Source organism: Adiantum capillus-veneris, chromosome 9, assembly GCF_014529385.1.
Source record: "Adiantum capillus-veneris isolate H3 chromosome 9, ASM1452938v2, whole genome shotgun sequence".
Classification (NCBI taxonomy): Eukaryota; Viridiplantae; Streptophyta; class Polypodiopsida; order Polypodiales; family Pteridaceae; genus Adiantum; species Adiantum capillus-veneris.
This window is the reverse complement of record NC_140939.1, coordinates 14,996,118-15,012,503: the sequence shown is the minus strand read 5'-3', so window position 1 is coordinate 15,012,503 and position 16,386 is coordinate 14,996,118. Positions and strand designations below refer to the sequence as shown.

At 44.4% G+C, this 16,386-nt stretch overlaps 1 protein-coding gene across 1 annotated transcript in view; it reads right to left on the bottom strand.

Moving 5' to 3' along the window:
- LOC147450155 (Ubiquitin-like superfamily protein) overlaps window positions 1-13,983 on the bottom strand; it is a 90,560-nt gene extending 76,577 nt beyond the window's left edge. Inside the window, exon 1 of the mRNA XM_086519464.1 lies at window positions 13,832-13,983. Within this exon, the coding sequence (XP_086375590.1) occupies window positions 13,832-13,846 (15 nt within the window). The 5' untranslated portion in view covers window positions 13,847-13,983. The remainder of the gene's footprint in view (window positions 1-13,831) is intronic.
- Window positions 13,984-16,386: the final 2,403 nt, after the last annotated feature.

The following is a 16,386-nucleotide window of genomic DNA, read 5'->3' as shown; positions in this document are numbered from 1 at the left end:
ATGAGGGTGGCTTGCCAGACCACACCTCCTCAGGCACCTTTCCACCCAAAGCCTTACTAGGTGAGCGATTAATCAAGTGAATAGCTGTTTGTACAGCTTCTGCCCAAAAACCATGAGGTAATGCAGCATGTGACAGCATACTCCGAACTTTCTCTTGGATAGTCCGGTTCAACCTCTCTGCAACTCCATTCTGAGAGGGATTAAAAGGAGCCGTGAGCTCTCTTTTAATACCTTTAGTAGCACAAAAGTCAATAAATGCTTTTGATACATACTCCCCCCCATTGTCTGAGCGCAAAGACCTAAGCTTCTTGTCAGTTTGATTCTCAACAAACGCAAGAAACTTCTTGAAAGTATCCAAAACATCGCTTTTAGCACGTATTGGATACACCCACACCTTACGTGTAGCATCATCGATAAACGAGACAATATTTCTTTCCCCCTAAGGACAACTGTGGCATTTCACATACATCGGAATGCACTAAGTCTAACCTGTCAGACTTCAAAGAAATAGACCTTTTGTGCGGTGTTTGACTGTGCTTACCATAAATACAGTGCTCACAATGAGAAAAATCAGCATATCTCAAACACGGCAAATAACCACAACGAGACAGAGTTTGCATTCCTCTTTTACTCATGTGTCCCAACCGGCCATGCCACAAAGAAACACTTGGCTGCTCGGTTACGGCGACAACATGGTCACGCACACTAGATGCATGCAAAGGATACAAAGTGTCCGATTTACAACCCTTGGCTACAATCCGGGCCCCTTTACAAATTTTCCACTTGCTATCACCAAAAGTGGTGTGATAGCCTGCATCATCTAGCTGCCCTGTACTAATCAAACTCTTCTTGAGTTGTGGCACATGACGCACTTTGTGGAAAACAAAAGTCATACCATCAGCAAAGGAAAACTGGACACTGCCAATACCTGCAATGTCACATGCATAGTTGTCTCCCAAATAAACAGTGCCCTGCACCTCACCTGAGTACTGTGTAAACCAATCCCTATGAGGTGTTACATGAAAGGAGGCACCTGAATCAAGAATCCAAGTATGCATGTCCACATCAGAACCCATAGCAAGGGTATGTGCATCCACAGAAGAGGCATTGAGTACATCAGTGCTGCTGTCGCTGTCACAACTACTAGCAACATTGATTTCCTCAATCAACACAGTGCTCTTCTTGGCATTTCCCTTGTCCTTTGCATCAGTTTCAGCACCCTTGTTCTTCTCTTTCTTTCACTCATAGCATTCCCGTTTATAATGCCCTTTCTTTCCACAATGATGACACACAACATCTTTCCTACGAGATTTGCTGCGTGCCCTGTCCTTACTGTCAGATTTCTCCCTCTGTTGAGACCTGCCTCTCAAGTGCAATGCATTAGAAGACCCACCTGTGGTGTTCTTCCTGTTCATCTCTTCCATCAGGAGAGAACTCTCTACATCTGCATACTTAAGTGACGCACTTGAGTTACTAAGAGCTATCCGGAATACATCCCAACTCTCGGGCAATGTGCATAGCAGAAAAGTAGCTTTGAACTCCTCATCAATCGTGAATTTCAGCTCTGTCAGTTGGCTGAAAATAGAATTGAATTCATTGAGGTGCACCGACATGTGCGTACCCTCCTTCATGCGGAGATCCATAAGCTTCTTGAGCCAATACACTTTACTGGCAGCACTCTGCTGTGCATACAACTCGTCTAAACGCTTCCACATGCCCCATGCTGTCTGCTCATTCTCTACATTGAAGAGTAAATTGTCAGACACCGAAAGCATGATCGTGGAGCGAGCCAACTCGTCCACTTCTTCCCATTCTTCAACCTCCATATCAACCGGTTTCACACCCTGTAACTTAATAGGTTTCGCCTGTTTCTTCTGCAACATCACATTATAACATTGCTTCTTCCATATAGCAAAGTTATGGGCACCTTCAAGCTTGCGAATGTGCAACAAATTGCCACTTTCACTGCTAGAAGCCATTCTGAGTGATTGCAAACACTGAAACCCTGTTTTGCCGACCTAAACACGCCCAAATGTGCGCAATCGGGCAAAAAACAGCTTGCTGTTACAGAAAAACAGCGAGCAAATTTCACGCGAAATCACCCCAAAACAGCGTACATTCACTGCCAAACCCTTACCAAAGGTTTCCACAAGGTGTATACATCATTTGCTTGCTGAAATTCCCTGTTTTAGGGCAAAAATCAGACCTGTAAACACCTGTTTTGCTGAATTTTCAGAACCTCGTTGGTGGAAACACCTGTAAGATTGACCTGTGAGACTTGCCCTCATGAAATTGCATCAAATTGACCCCGAAATTGGTCAATTTCAGCAGAAATAGGCTGCTGTTCGCCAGTTTTTGAAACCCTAATTTTGGGGAAACTGTCACCGGAGGTCGATTCTACACGGTGAGAGGATCCCTTCGCGACAGAGTTGATCGAAAATGGTTGAATATCCTTCCCGCAGCGAGCAAAAACAGAATTCTGATCTGTGTTGCGAAGATGGCTCTCTTGGAAACCCTAAAGCTCTGATACCATGTGTGGGGGAGCAGGAGAGAGAGCCCACTTGCTGTTCTATGCAATGAGAGTGAAGGAGAAGAGGAGAGAGGCGCTGTAGAAGCACACGCAGAGAAGAACGTGAGAGAGAGAGAGAGCTCGTTGAAAACTGGGAAAAAAGCCATGCTATACATTTTGGGCTTCATATTTGAGTATATGAGTAAGTGACTAGGGGGCCATTCACACTTGGGCCCCCTCACTTATAAGTCTTTTTAACTTATAAGTTATAAGTACAAGGCACTTAGGCCTTTATTCCCTAACATGAACCACCTCTTAAGTCATTTATTCAATAAGTGCTTATAAGGTGCAGCGGAATGAATGTTTGAACTTTGCTCAAGATAAGCGCTCCGAACTGTGCTCAAGGTCCCTTTTGTTCTTAGGGAAGGGAGAGTTTTCCGTTCTTAATGAGAGAGTGCAATGATCATAACAAAATGAATGCACACTGTGCGTGCAAGTGTATGAGACTGAGAGATAGAGAGAGAAGAGAAATACGACACCAAGACGACGTAAAACCCTCCTCCGAAGACCCCACTCTCTATGGCGAGAGCGGTCTAGTTATGATTGCGCAAATCTCTACATGCTTGGACTTGCCGACGATGAGGACGACAACGAGACGGGCTGAAATCTGAAAACGCTAAGGGCTGAAATTTGCAAATCTTATATCTGCTGAATTCTGACTCTGTGTCGATGAGGACGATGCGACGACGACGCGCTGAAAACGCAGATGTTGAAATCTGTGTTTTCCGGGCTGAATCTGTAACCTTCGTCGGATCTGACCATGTGGCGAGGATCTGCTGCGGGAAGGTGAGATTGGCGAGGTTCGGGACTTCTTCTGCGATGTCTGACAGCTGAAAACTGAAAACACTGATGGTTCTTGAGGTTTCGTCGCGGAGAATCTGCAAAACGCTGGGGCTGATCTGCAAATAAAAAACGCTAGGGCTGAAAATGGTTCTGCTGTCGCCGGATGGCCTGCAACTGCAAAACGCTAGGTCTCTTGTTGAGTCTTCTGTCGCCAGGGATCTGCAAGAGCAAAAACGCTGGTTGATCTGGTCCAAAACGCTAGCTTGATGCTGTGAATCAAAAACGCTAGGGCTTGGGGTTCTGCTGAGAAGGTGCCTGTTGAGCGATGATGCTCCTGCTGCCTCTTTTGCCAATTAGTGCTAGTCTAGGTTTGCTTATATACAAACTTACTCAATTTGTCCTACCTACTTTCCAACAAAAGTCACTTAAAAATAATAAGTGAAAAATGTCAAAAATAGGAAAAATACGCCTATGCGCTGTAAAAATGCTACTCATGGGATCTAACTGGAATCTGATGGTCATGCTGTGTGCAACCAAAGGATATGCATCTAATCTAAGTGTTTGGACATGCACGGTCTGCGAACAGACTCACAAAAGTGTCAGATCACTTCTAAATCTAAACTGACTGGATTGAATGAACCCTTATCGTGTTGTAGCTTGTCCACGGACACTTAGGGTTGGATGTGTCACATGACATCCCCTTCCTTTCAAAGTGAGGTACTGGTACCGATCTGTATGGCGTCGAGGGAGATCGCCAATAGCATCCAGAATCCTCAAAAGGACTCTTTGCCAGCCCACTCTAATGCGTGGGTCATGCGATACTTGAACTTCATAAAGGTCTGCAATGCTTGCTTCTTTGGGCCGCCCCGAAAGCGACAGTCTTTTGTGGCTCCTTCAATGCTTCAACTTCGTCGATAGTCATGCGTCTACCTTCTTCAAGACTCTCCATGTTTGAAAATTCCTGAAACCACTTCCAACACAAAAACATGAACATACCTATCCCATGTAAAGTGACTGGAAAAAATCTCGTCTTCCTAAAAGACTGTGCATGCAATGTAGATGAACAAAGAGACGGAGTGCCAAACCGTTCACCACACACACGCAAACAATGAGATTAAATCTTTCTCTTTTGATCTAAAGCAATCAACTGTGGCAATTCACAACGGAAATGCCCATGCTTGGTGCTCATACTGTCATGTGCTCTTTGTACAAATGTGGCATGCTAAGGAAGAGACATGGAATGTGACGCCCTTGAATGCATACTTTTCAGCTTTTCATGAACAATCCGCATACATTCGTGCTCATTCATGAGTGAAACGTGCTCAACGTACATGCCTAGGAAAAGGGATCACATAAAGACGCTGACGAAAATACAGGAAACGATCACGAATGAAACACTCGAACATTGCGTACGTACTAATCATGTGAACACATAATACTTCCTGTGAGGGTTCTTTAGACCTAGGCTCGAGAGCCAAGATCGGTTCTTCTTGAGGGGGTTCTTTGGACCTAGGCTCGAGAGCCAAGATCGGTTCTTCGTGACTGATCGAATCTGCAATGAGGTTAGCTTCACTAAAGAAAGTATCAACTAAGAGATCACCCTTGTGAACAATCACATCATCTTCATGCAACTTATCATGATTGTGAGAAATCACATCTTGATCATGCTTGTGAGAAATCACATATTGATCATCATGGAAATCATCATGCTTGTCATTGTCAACCAAATCATCATGCAAATCATTGGCATTCAAATCATCATGCTCATCATTATCATTCAATTCATCATGCTTCTCACAATCATGCAAATCCTGTGTGTCATGCTTTGGAGAAGAAGAGACTGAGAGTCTCCTTTTCTCGAATCTCTTGCATCTGTGCCTGAACTTGAGAAAAGAGTCGCAAGAATTCTTTCATGTGTTGATCGCTCTTCTCTTGTCGTGCTTTGGTATCGCGGTCATATTCTACTTGTCTTGCTTTGTTCTCGCGATGTATGGCTGCCATCTTTTCATCGTGTTCACGCTCTATTTCTGCTTTTCCGTCTAACTTCTTGTCCATAAACAACTGCGGCAACTCCTTCATAGGAGTTAGTGCAATCCTTGACGTTTCTGCTTTTCCGTCTAACTTCTTGTCCATAAACAACTACGGAAACTCCTTCATAGGAGTTAGTGCAATCCTTGACGTAGATGGGGAAGGGGGAGGGTCGGAAAAACCTCCTGGTGGGGAAAATTCTTCTTCGCCTCTCTCATGCTCATCACCTCCAAGAGAAGTATCCATTCCGCTTTGAGTGATGACCATCCACTGAAGTCATGGGTTCTTGTGGGTTCGTGTAGTCTTGGGTTCTTAATTTCACGAGGAACTTGGGTTCTTGCAGGTCTTGGTTCTTGGGTTCTTGAGGTTCTTGAGGTTCTTCTTTTGCTTGCAATCTGTGTTCGAGAAGGATCTTCTCTTTACCCGAGTTCTGCTCTTTTCCGCGGGCGCACCCCTTGGCGGCCTTGCGCTCACACCAAGATTGCTTTTTCCCACCTCACGTCGATTGGCCGGCCGCTAAGTGCACGGCCCGCTCTCAATGAGTGAAAAGAGGCACAAGGGGAGGCTGGACAAGCCCTTCTTTCTTGGGATTCCTGTCACTCTTCAAAAACACGATTAGGAATCGACATGCCCAAGAGAACTTGGGTTCGTGCGACCGCAACAAGCAAAAAAAAATTCTTGTGATTCTTTCCTTGAGTGATACAGAACACTGCAAAAGCTCTGATACCAATGTAAGGTGCAGCGGAATGAATGTTTGAACTTTGCTCAAGATGAGTGCTCTGAACTGTGCTCAATGTTCCTTTTGTTCTTATGGAAGGGAGAGCCTTCCATTCTTAATGAGAGAGTGCAATAATCATAACAAAGTGAATGGACACTGTGCCTGCAAGTGTATGAGACTGAGAGATAGAGAGAGAAGAGAAATACGACACCAAGACGTTGTAAAACCCTCCTCCGAAGGCCCCACTCTCTATGGCGAGAGCGGTCTACTTATGATTGCACAAATCTCTACAATGCTTGGACTTGCTGACGATGTCGACGACAATGAGGACGACGACGAGACGGGCTGAAATCTGAAAACGCTAAGGGCTGAAATCTGCATATCTTGTATCTGCTGAATCCTGACTCTATGTCGATGACGATGTCGATGAGGACGATGCGACGACGACGGAAAACATAGATGCTGAAATCTGCGTTTTCCCGGCTGACTCTGTAAACTTCACCGGATCTGACCGTGTGGCGAGGATCTGCTGCGGGAAGGTGAGATTGGCGAGGTTCGGGACTTCTTCTGCGATGTCTGACTGCTGAAAACTGAAAACGCTGATGGTTCTTGAGGTTTCGTCGCCAAGAATCTGCAAAATGCTGGGCTGATAAACGCTAGGGCTGAAAATGGTTCTGCTGTCACCGGATGGCCTGCAACTGCAAAACGCTAGGTCTCTTGTTGAGTCTTCTGTCGCCAGGGATCTGCAAGAGCAAAAACGCTGGCTGATCTGGTCCAAAACGCTAGCTTGATGCTGTGAATCAAAAACGCTAGGGCTTGGGGTTCTGCTGAGAAGGTGCCTGTTGAGCGATGGTGCTCCTGCTGCCTCTTCTGCCAATTAGTGCTAGTCTAGGTTTGCTTATATACAAACTTACTCAATTTGCCCTACCTACTTTCCAACAAAAGTCACTTAAAAATAATAAGTGAAAAATGTCAAAAATAGAGAAAATAGGCCTATGCACTGTAAAAATGCTATTGATGGGATCTGACTGGAATCTGATGGTCATGCTGTGTGCAACCAGAGGATATGCATCTAATCTAAGTGTCTGGACATGCACGGTCTGTGAACAGACTCACAAAAGTGCCAAATCACTTCTAAATCTAGACTGACTGGACTGAATGAACCCTTGTCGTGCTATAGCTTGTCCAAGGACACATAGGGTTGGATGTGTCACGTGACGGTGCCTTTAGCCATTTATTCCAAAATCGTGGGGTTTCCTTTATGCTTGCTCGACCCAACCTCAGGCATCTATAAAGGTAACCCTTGGGCGCTACAAAATAGCAGAAGAAGCGGGGACAAGGAGGCAGGCACCCGACCGGCAGCACCTCAAGAGTCCTAGCGTTTTCTCTGCAAGAAACCAACGTTTTCAGCCACAGACATCAGCGTTTTCAGATCAGCCTGGAACCTCGCCGTACCGCACCCTTCCCAGTTGCAGATCCTTGTCGCATCGACCATCAGCACCTCGATCAGCCTAGCGTTTTTGGTTTCAGCCCAAGGCAGCCAGCGCTTTGCAGATTCAGGCTAGGTCAGCTAGCATCTTTGCATTCCAGCTTTGCTTGTATCAACGGTTGCAGATCCTCGCCGCATCGACCATCAGCACCCAGATCAGCTTAGCGTTTTTAGTTTCAGCCCAAAGCAGCCAGCACTTTGCAGATTCAGAGATCAGCTAGCATTTTGCATTCTAGCTTTGCTTGCATCGGTGGTTGCAGATCCTCGCCGTAGAACCGCCACAGTAGCAGATCCACAGTAGAACATCTAGCGTTTTCAGTTTTCAGCCTTGATGCCATCGTCATCGTCGTCGTCAAGTACCACAACATCAATAGCCATTAGCATTAACATCTCAATATCCAGTCATTGTATGAGCATTTGTGCAGTACTTGCTCTAGCAACAGGGCAAGGGGGCCCTTGAGGGTTGGGACCCGACATACTTGTGTCCTTTCTTTTCTCTCTTCTTTCGGTTCAGTTCAGTTCTTTCAAGTGAAGTAAAGTGTCCCTTGTGTTTGTGCGGAGTACTAGATCTGAGCTAAATCCGTAAACACTTCCGCTGCATCTGAGAGAGAGAGAGAGAGAGAGAGAGAGAGAGAGAGAGAGAGAGAGAGAGAGAGATTGGCGAGTGCTTATGTGATAGGTGTATGGCCCACTCGTGGCACAATTCTCGAGCATTCGTAAAGATTGTACGGAGGTTGCGGACGTGGCACTGACTCGCTTTTGGGTCACTTGTAATTATTAGATGCTTGCTTATAGCTTTTGGGCCTAGTAGCTATAAATATTGGGAGGGGCACCAATTGTTCTTTAGAGTGGGCCACTGAACCATTGTAAAAGTGAAAGTTCATCAATATAAGAAGAAATACCACAAGGGGGGTTTGTTGAGGCTCGAGGGGTCTCGTTGAGTGTGGAACTCCACCCCTCTGTGTGTCTTGAGTCAAGTGTTATTTCACGTTCAATTTGTTGTTTTCAATTCAATTGTGGTGTTGTTGCTGTGTTTTACCACCTTGTTGCATTTCTAGCCGGTTTCAATGGTATGAGTGAACCAATTGACTTTTCTCTTGTGAAGAGTTTCCAAGCTTTCCAGCTTTGGATGCTTCGGTGAAGTTGTCCCTTGAGAAAGTGGTATCACACTGCTGGATACAAGCAAGCACTTTCTTCTCATGGTGGGCCTTGAGAAAGTGTTGAACTTGATATTTCTGCCTCCTTTGCAATCTTTCTGACCCTCCATCGGAGTCTATTGATCATAAGCGTCGTAGAAGGCAACCAAGGCTTCTAGCAACAAGAAGGGTTCAAAGTTCAAACTCTGTTGCTAATCAATAGTAGCAATAGCAATAATTACAGGTGCATCACCCTCTTCCATTATCTTAACATTGCCTTCGTAGGCTTGCATGTTGTCATGTGCACATGGCTCTGTGTGCCACGTGGACATGCTTCATCGACTTCCAAAGCCAATTTTTTATCTATCCCTAGATAGGAGTGTGTAGAATCCTAAGGGAATTAGTATTGGCAATTTTGTGAGCCTGTTCGCATGTTACGTGACACATCCAACCCTATGTGTCCGTGGACAAGCTACATCATGATCAGGGTTCAGTCAGTCTAGTCACTCTAGATTAGAAGTGTTCTGGCACTTTTGTGAGTCTATTCGTAGACCGTGCATGCCCAGTCACTTGGTGTAGATGCATATCCTCTGGTTATACACAGCATGATCATAAGCATTCTCATAAGAATCCTTCATGGGAATTTTCTAGTGCATTTAGCCTATTTTCCCTATTTTTGACATTTTTCACTTATTATTTTTAAGTGACTTTTGTTGGAAAGTAGGTAGGGCAAATTGAGTAAGTTTGTATATAAGCAAACCTAAACTAGCACTAAATGGCAGAAGAGGCAGCAGGAGCTCCACCGCTCAACAGGCAACTTCTCAAGCAAGAACCCCTTGGTGGCGATTTTCCCTCCAAGGCAAGACTCTAACTCCTCTAGCGTTTTTGGATCTCATCGCCCTGGCTCCAGTTGATTGGCGTTTTCAGCAGTCCTCCATCTCCTGCAAGCTACAATCACTAACGTTTCCACCAGAAGTACCAGCCAGCCTAGCGTTTTCATTCCAGCAAGAAGAGCTGCAGATTTTCAGCCTTTGCAGAATTTCAACAGGTCATTTTCAGCGAGTTTCCATAGCCATTTCAGCCTTACAGTAGATGCAGATTTTCAGCCCTAAAGACCAGCAAAATCAGCGTTTTCAGTAACAGTAGATTCAGCCCATAGCGTTTTTGGACAGCAGATACACACTTGCAGATTTCAACCCTTAGGTCGGTTTCGCCATTCCCGTCGTCATCGTCGACATAGCCTAGACTTGCATCAGTCTCATGCATACCGTTTGTACCAGTTTGTGCAATCATAAGTAGACCACTCTCGCCGACGACAGTGGGGCTTCGGAGGAGGGTTTTACAACAGTCTCTGGTGTCGTATTCTCTTCTCTCTCTATCTCTCAATCTCATACACTTCCATTCATTGTGTCCATTCACTTTGTTTGTGTCCATTGCACTCTCTCATTAAAGAACGGAAGGCTCTCCCTTCCGCAAGTAAAAGGAACCTTGAGCACAGTTCGGAGCACTCATCTTGAGCTAAGTTCAAACATTCATTCTGTTGCACCTAACATTGGTATCAGAGCTTTGGCAGTGTTCTGTATCACTCAAGACAAGAACCACAAGAATCACAAGATTTGTTTTTGCTTGTTGAGGTCGCACGAACCCAAGTTCGCTTGGGCGTGTCGATTCCTAATCGTGTTTTTGAAGAGTGACAGGAATTTCAAGAAAGAAGGGCTTGACCAGCCTTCCCTCGTGTCTCTTTTCACTCATTGAGAGCGGACCGTACACTTAGCGGCGGGCCAATCAACGTGAGGTGGGAAAAAGCAACCTTGGTGTGAGCGCAAGGCCGCCCAGGGGTGCGCCTGCGGAAAAGAGTAGAACTCGGGTGAAGAGAAGATCCTTCTCAAACACAGATTGCAAGCGAAAGAAAACCTCAAGAACCTCAAGACCCTCAAGAACCCAAGAACCCAAGACCCTCAAGAGCCCAAGTTCCTCGTGGACTTAAGCACCAAAGATCGTAGTGCATGGTCATCACCCGAAGCGGAATGGATACTTCGCATACAGGTAGTGAGCATGAGAGAGGCAACGAAGAGTTCTCCCCACCAAGAAATTTTTCCGACCCTCCACCTTCGCCATCTACGCCACGAGTTGTACCAACTTCCATGGAGGCGATGGTCAAGTCGATGTTGGGCATGATGGCCCAACAACAAGAAGCGAATCGCGTGCGCGAAGAAAGAAACGAAAGAATTGCCATACAACAAGAAGCAAATCGCATTGCCTTGGAACGCGAGCGCGATGAACGAGAAGAAAGAAAAGCACAAAGATAAGAGGAAGCTGAAGCAAGACGAGCGGCCTTGGAGGTCGATCGGGAGGGTCACAGAGAAGCAAGCCGAGCAGCCTTGGAGGTCGATCGGGAGGTTCAAAGAGAACTACGCACTCAAGAATTGTTTCGACAAGTACTTGCCTCGAAGTCCGAACCAGCCAAAGATCGTGAAAGTTCCTCAAGTGGCGCAAGCCACGATGCGGATTCCAACAACCCAGTCACAGAGAAGTTGACTTTCAGTAAGTATGATGGTAAGATGGACGCTACGGTTATTCATTCTTGGTTGCATCAATTTAATGCTTATTTTGCGACAACTAAGAAGACAGGGAATAGCAAGGTTTCGACGACAGCTATGTACCTTGCCGGTGAGGCCATCAATTGGTACCACGCATGGTAAGAGGCACAGTTAGCCGCGCACCTAGAGGAAGCCGACGAATTCACGCCCCTTTTCTTCAATCGGACTGATTTCCAAGACAAGCTCAAGGCGCGGTTTATGCCACCTCAGTACCTCGCACAATTGAAGGACGATTGGCGCACTCTCAAGCAAAATGGTATGCCGGTTATGTCTTTTTCTAATCGTGTTTTGTAGCTAGGTACCCAATTACGCAAGTCGGATGATGAACGCAAAGAGACATTCCTTTATGGATTGGACGAGTATATCAAGTACAATGTCGACGTGCTCGATCCAATCGATCTCAACAAGGCGGTAGCGATTGCTCTCGCACAGGAGATGAAGCACAACAAGGGAAAGCCTAAGGAGACCAGGACTTCCACAAGTACCTCGCAGACTTCTCAGAACCCTCAGAACGGTAAGAATGGTAAGAACGGTAACTCTTCTAATCAATCTTCCAACATCTCTCAGAAAAGAATTCTTCCAATGAACCTAAGGGTAAGGCTAACACAATTACTAAACCTAAGCTTACTCCAGATGAAAAGGTAGCATAAGGAATTATACGAGGATACATCACGTCGCAAGAGCAAAGCACTTATTCTAAGGAAGGTCATTGTTTTCATTGTCACATTAAGGGTCACATAAAAAGAACAAGGGTCACATAAAAAGAACATGTCCTAAGCTTGAATCGAATGAATCTAAAGAATCCACAGAACCCACTTCCTCTGTCAATGCAATTAATGATAACACACATGTACCCCAAGTTTCTCCTGACCCTCCCGTTGATGATTCTCTCATTAAATATTATGGTCATATGTCGGGACAGCATTTTGTCATATTGTTTGACCCAGGTAGTATGCATGATGTGATCAGTCTCTCTCTTGTTGAGAGAGCCCGCCTAGAAGTTAGTCAGAAATCTCCTCTCGAGGTCTCTTGCTTTGTTCCCGATATGGACTCTCTCATCACGCAAGAGTGTCTTGGTGTGTTGTTTTCAATTCAATAAGCTACTTTTCGTAGAAGATTTTTGTATCTCCTCTCTCAGGATGTGATATGATTTTGGGCATTCGATGGTTTCGTGATCTTAAACCCTCTCATTGATTGGGAAGCTAACACTTTCACTCTCAATGTCAAAAGTGACTCTCCCATTGTCATTCGTGGAGAGAACATTGTTCATTCTTCCTCTCTCATTACTAATATGCAGGACAAGATTGAAAGGATTCAAGAGAAGGAGACTCTCTCAGTCTCTTCTTCTCCAAAGCATAACACACATGATTTGCATGATGATACGCATGATGATTTGAATGCTAATGATGAGCATGATGATTTGGATGACACTGACGAGCATGATGATTTGCATGATCAAGATGTGATTTCTCACAAGCATAATGAGTTGCATGAAAAGGATGTGATTGTTCACAAGAAGGATGATGCGTTAGTTGATGATTTTTCTAGCGAAGCTAACCTCGTTGCAGATTCGATCAATCACGAAGTTGAGGTTCAAAGAACCCCCTCAAGAAGAACCGATCTTGGCTCTCGAGCCTAGGTCCAAAGAACCCTCACACGAAGTATTATGTGTTCGCATGATTGATACGCACGCATTTTCGAGTGTTTCATTCGTGATCGTTGATGAAATGTTATCCTGTGCAAGAGAGGGTAATGCAATTGTGATTGGCCTGGACATGCGCGTCTTGCTAGAGGCTCACAAGGTGTCATGCTCAATCCTAAGCTACTAGCTCATGCTAGATTGTGGCAGAACATGTCCACGTAGCGCAAATGAGGTGCACACGTTACATCCCCTGTTAAAGGTGAGACACAACTGCCAAACTTCTATCTGTACTTTTGATGTTCAATGATTCTCATGCATATGGATGCATATCAAATGAAGATTCCTCCAAACAGGCGGATACTGCAGATGTAGATCTGGTGCAATGTCAACACCTACCATACGAGTTGCTAGGCAACCTTACTACTGTCGCAGAATACCAGCCTTGGTGCTGACATGAAAACATTGTGGGTGAAGCCTATTGACTGTTTAGATATAGTACTTCTCCTCAGGTCTTAATAAGCACTCTAACCAAGTTCCAACACCTCACAATTTCTTAAAGGAAAAGTCCATTGGCTGTGTGATGGTCAAGAAACAAAGTGTGGCAGCATAATACAAGGGAAAGCGTTTAAATGTGGCAGCATAATACAAGGGAAAGCGTGTAGGCATGCTAAAAACGGTAGCGTTTTATAGTGGGTCCATAATGTCACGCCCTCCAACAGCAGATTCACGACTAACGACTAGCAAGCCTATACAGGTTTCCTTTGTCCATGATTCTCTCTCTCTCTCTCTCTCTCTCTCTCTCTCTCTCTCTCTCTCTCTCTCTCCCCGATGCGCAGGAACTCACTCCAACAGCTCTACAGACTTACCGGATTGTCTTCCATCGCCCTGCAGAGGATGCAGATCTCGCAATGAACGTATCACGCTAATAGATTCTATTTGCAAGTATCAACTAGAATCTGAAGACCGGACAGAAACCTTCCTATACGTAAGGTTGTAGACTAGAAGACATTATAAACAAACGACCACATATATGAGAGGACATAAATATTGAAGTTCACTATTGATCTAATTATCGTGTAGGGGTGTTTTCCGAGTGTCCAAGGCAGAGTACATCAAAACAAAGTGAATAGTTAAACATGTTGTGAAAGTGGTGAATATATAGTGCACGTCATACATAAGTATGGTGGAGAGTTGGCATTGTGTCTCCCCAAAAGTTGTGCCATGTGTTGTCCAAACAAACGTGCATGCATGCAAGTTTGGATACGACCTTGCAATTTTTCTCGAAGCAGAGTTGTGCTTATCTATTCGAAATGTCCATTGTTGTGATTGTATATGCTTCTATGGCACACATTGCAAGAACTAAAACAAAGACAAAGATGTAGAAAATAAACTTAACTTAATAAAGAGGAGTGTATTTTTAATATGGAAATAGTGAAACTACTCTCCTCCTCATTAAGTTAAGTAAGAATCAGTGATCATTGAAAATCGAGGGTAAAGTGTTTTAAATGGGATTCCGTGTTCATTAAAAATCGAGGGTTAAGTGTATCTTATAGAAGTTTACATGCCTTCAAGGTTCAAGCATAAGAAATTTGGTAAAAGGCCTTCCCTTCGCATTCAGTTAAAAAAACCTAGAGCTTCCTTGCCACATCCAATGTTGGACATATCCTACAATCAACGTTCCAAGAGACGATAATTTGAACAAAAAAGATCATCAACAACTTTATGTGCTTTGTAAGGGCACCACATTTCACATACATATCAACCAAAGCATTTCCAAGCATGGTATGTTTCTTCCACAACCCCTAATCGGGATGAATTCTCTTAAGGATGTGAAGGTCTTGCATAAGCTTTTAGGTGGAAGAAAAGCATGAATGCTAGTGAGTAGACATTTGACGAAGTAGTCAAGAGCTTTAATGTCACTTTTTGTTGGGTTTTCCTGTGGGTAAGGTCGATTGAAATGCTACACTAGGCAATGTAGGCAATTATAAAAAGCAGGCATTGTTTACATCATTATCTTTCTTAGGCTATGATATTCCCTTCTATATTCAAGAGCTTTAATGTCGGTTTTTGTTGGGTTTTCCTACAGGGCAAGGTCGATTAGAACGCTACACTAGGCAAATTAAAAAAAAGCAGGCATTGTTTACATCCTTACCTTTCTTAGGCTATGATATTCCCTTCTATATTCATCCTCTCTATCACGGTCTCTTTGTCTTTGATACCTTCTCTCATGTCGATTGTGTCTATCCCGATTTCCATCATCATGTTGATCATGTCTACTACATTTCCATCATCATCTCTTATGTGATAGCTATCGCATTCACTTTTGATATCATGTCCATCATCACCATTGTTTCTGTGTTGTTCCACTTCTTTCAACTCAAACTCAGCCTCATGATCACGCTCCATTTGTATATCTTCAATTCTCCATCTGCCATATCAAGGAAGAGAAGTACTTACTTTTAGGTGGATGGGCAACATGAATGTTGAGGAAGCTCAGCTCCATTCTAGCTCTTTAAAGGCTTTTAGTAGCAAACATTTCTTGCTTCTCACGTTTTTGGAGGAGGTTGATGATGAAATTTTCCTATGCTTTGCGAGAATAGATGATGCTTGCTTCTAGCTCTATGCACCTTGAAAATGATGGAGAGTACTTCAAAGCCTTCAACGCATCAAAAACTTTGGTGTAAGGTGGCTCTTGGATTAGTAGATGCAGACGGTTGGCAGGGAGGACTGCTCAACACACTTGCTAAAGAAGTTTCTCTCACAGCAAGTTGCACAATACACAAGCATTGTTGCCGGTGTTGGAAATAGGGTTGCAGGGAAACACACACAGCTTAGAGAAGACGAAGGAAGCTCAATGAACACAAGAGAGAGTAGTATTACTTGATGTGCAATCGAAAGATAAGTTAGCCCTAGAGTGATGGGCATATATACAATGCACGGGGAAAAAAACCTCCTAATGAGAGAAAAAATGCCTCGACGGTCTTGAATGTGTTCACACATATCACTACCACATGTATATGGTAGTAAATCCCCCTAGGAGTGATGCAGTGAATAAGAGCTAGCACATAGAGTATAGGGAAGTGATATGCCCTGAGGACATGATCAATCCACAAAGGGGAGTAAGCCCAAAGCTTCGAACTTCTCACGAGACAATGTCTTTGTGGAAAGGTCTGCAAGGTTGTCTGTTGTTGGCACATAAGCCAAGATGATCTCTCCTATTGAGATTCTCTCCCTAACGTAGTGGTAATGCACCTCAATGTGCTTTGTGCGAGCATGGAAAAGTGGGTTTCTCGCAACTGCCAATGTGCTTTGACTATCACTGTAGATGATGTTGGCAATGTCTTGTCCAACACCCAAATCAACCATAAGGCATCTAAGCCATACGCACTCAACTGTAGATGTGAAGATTTCCATGTACTTA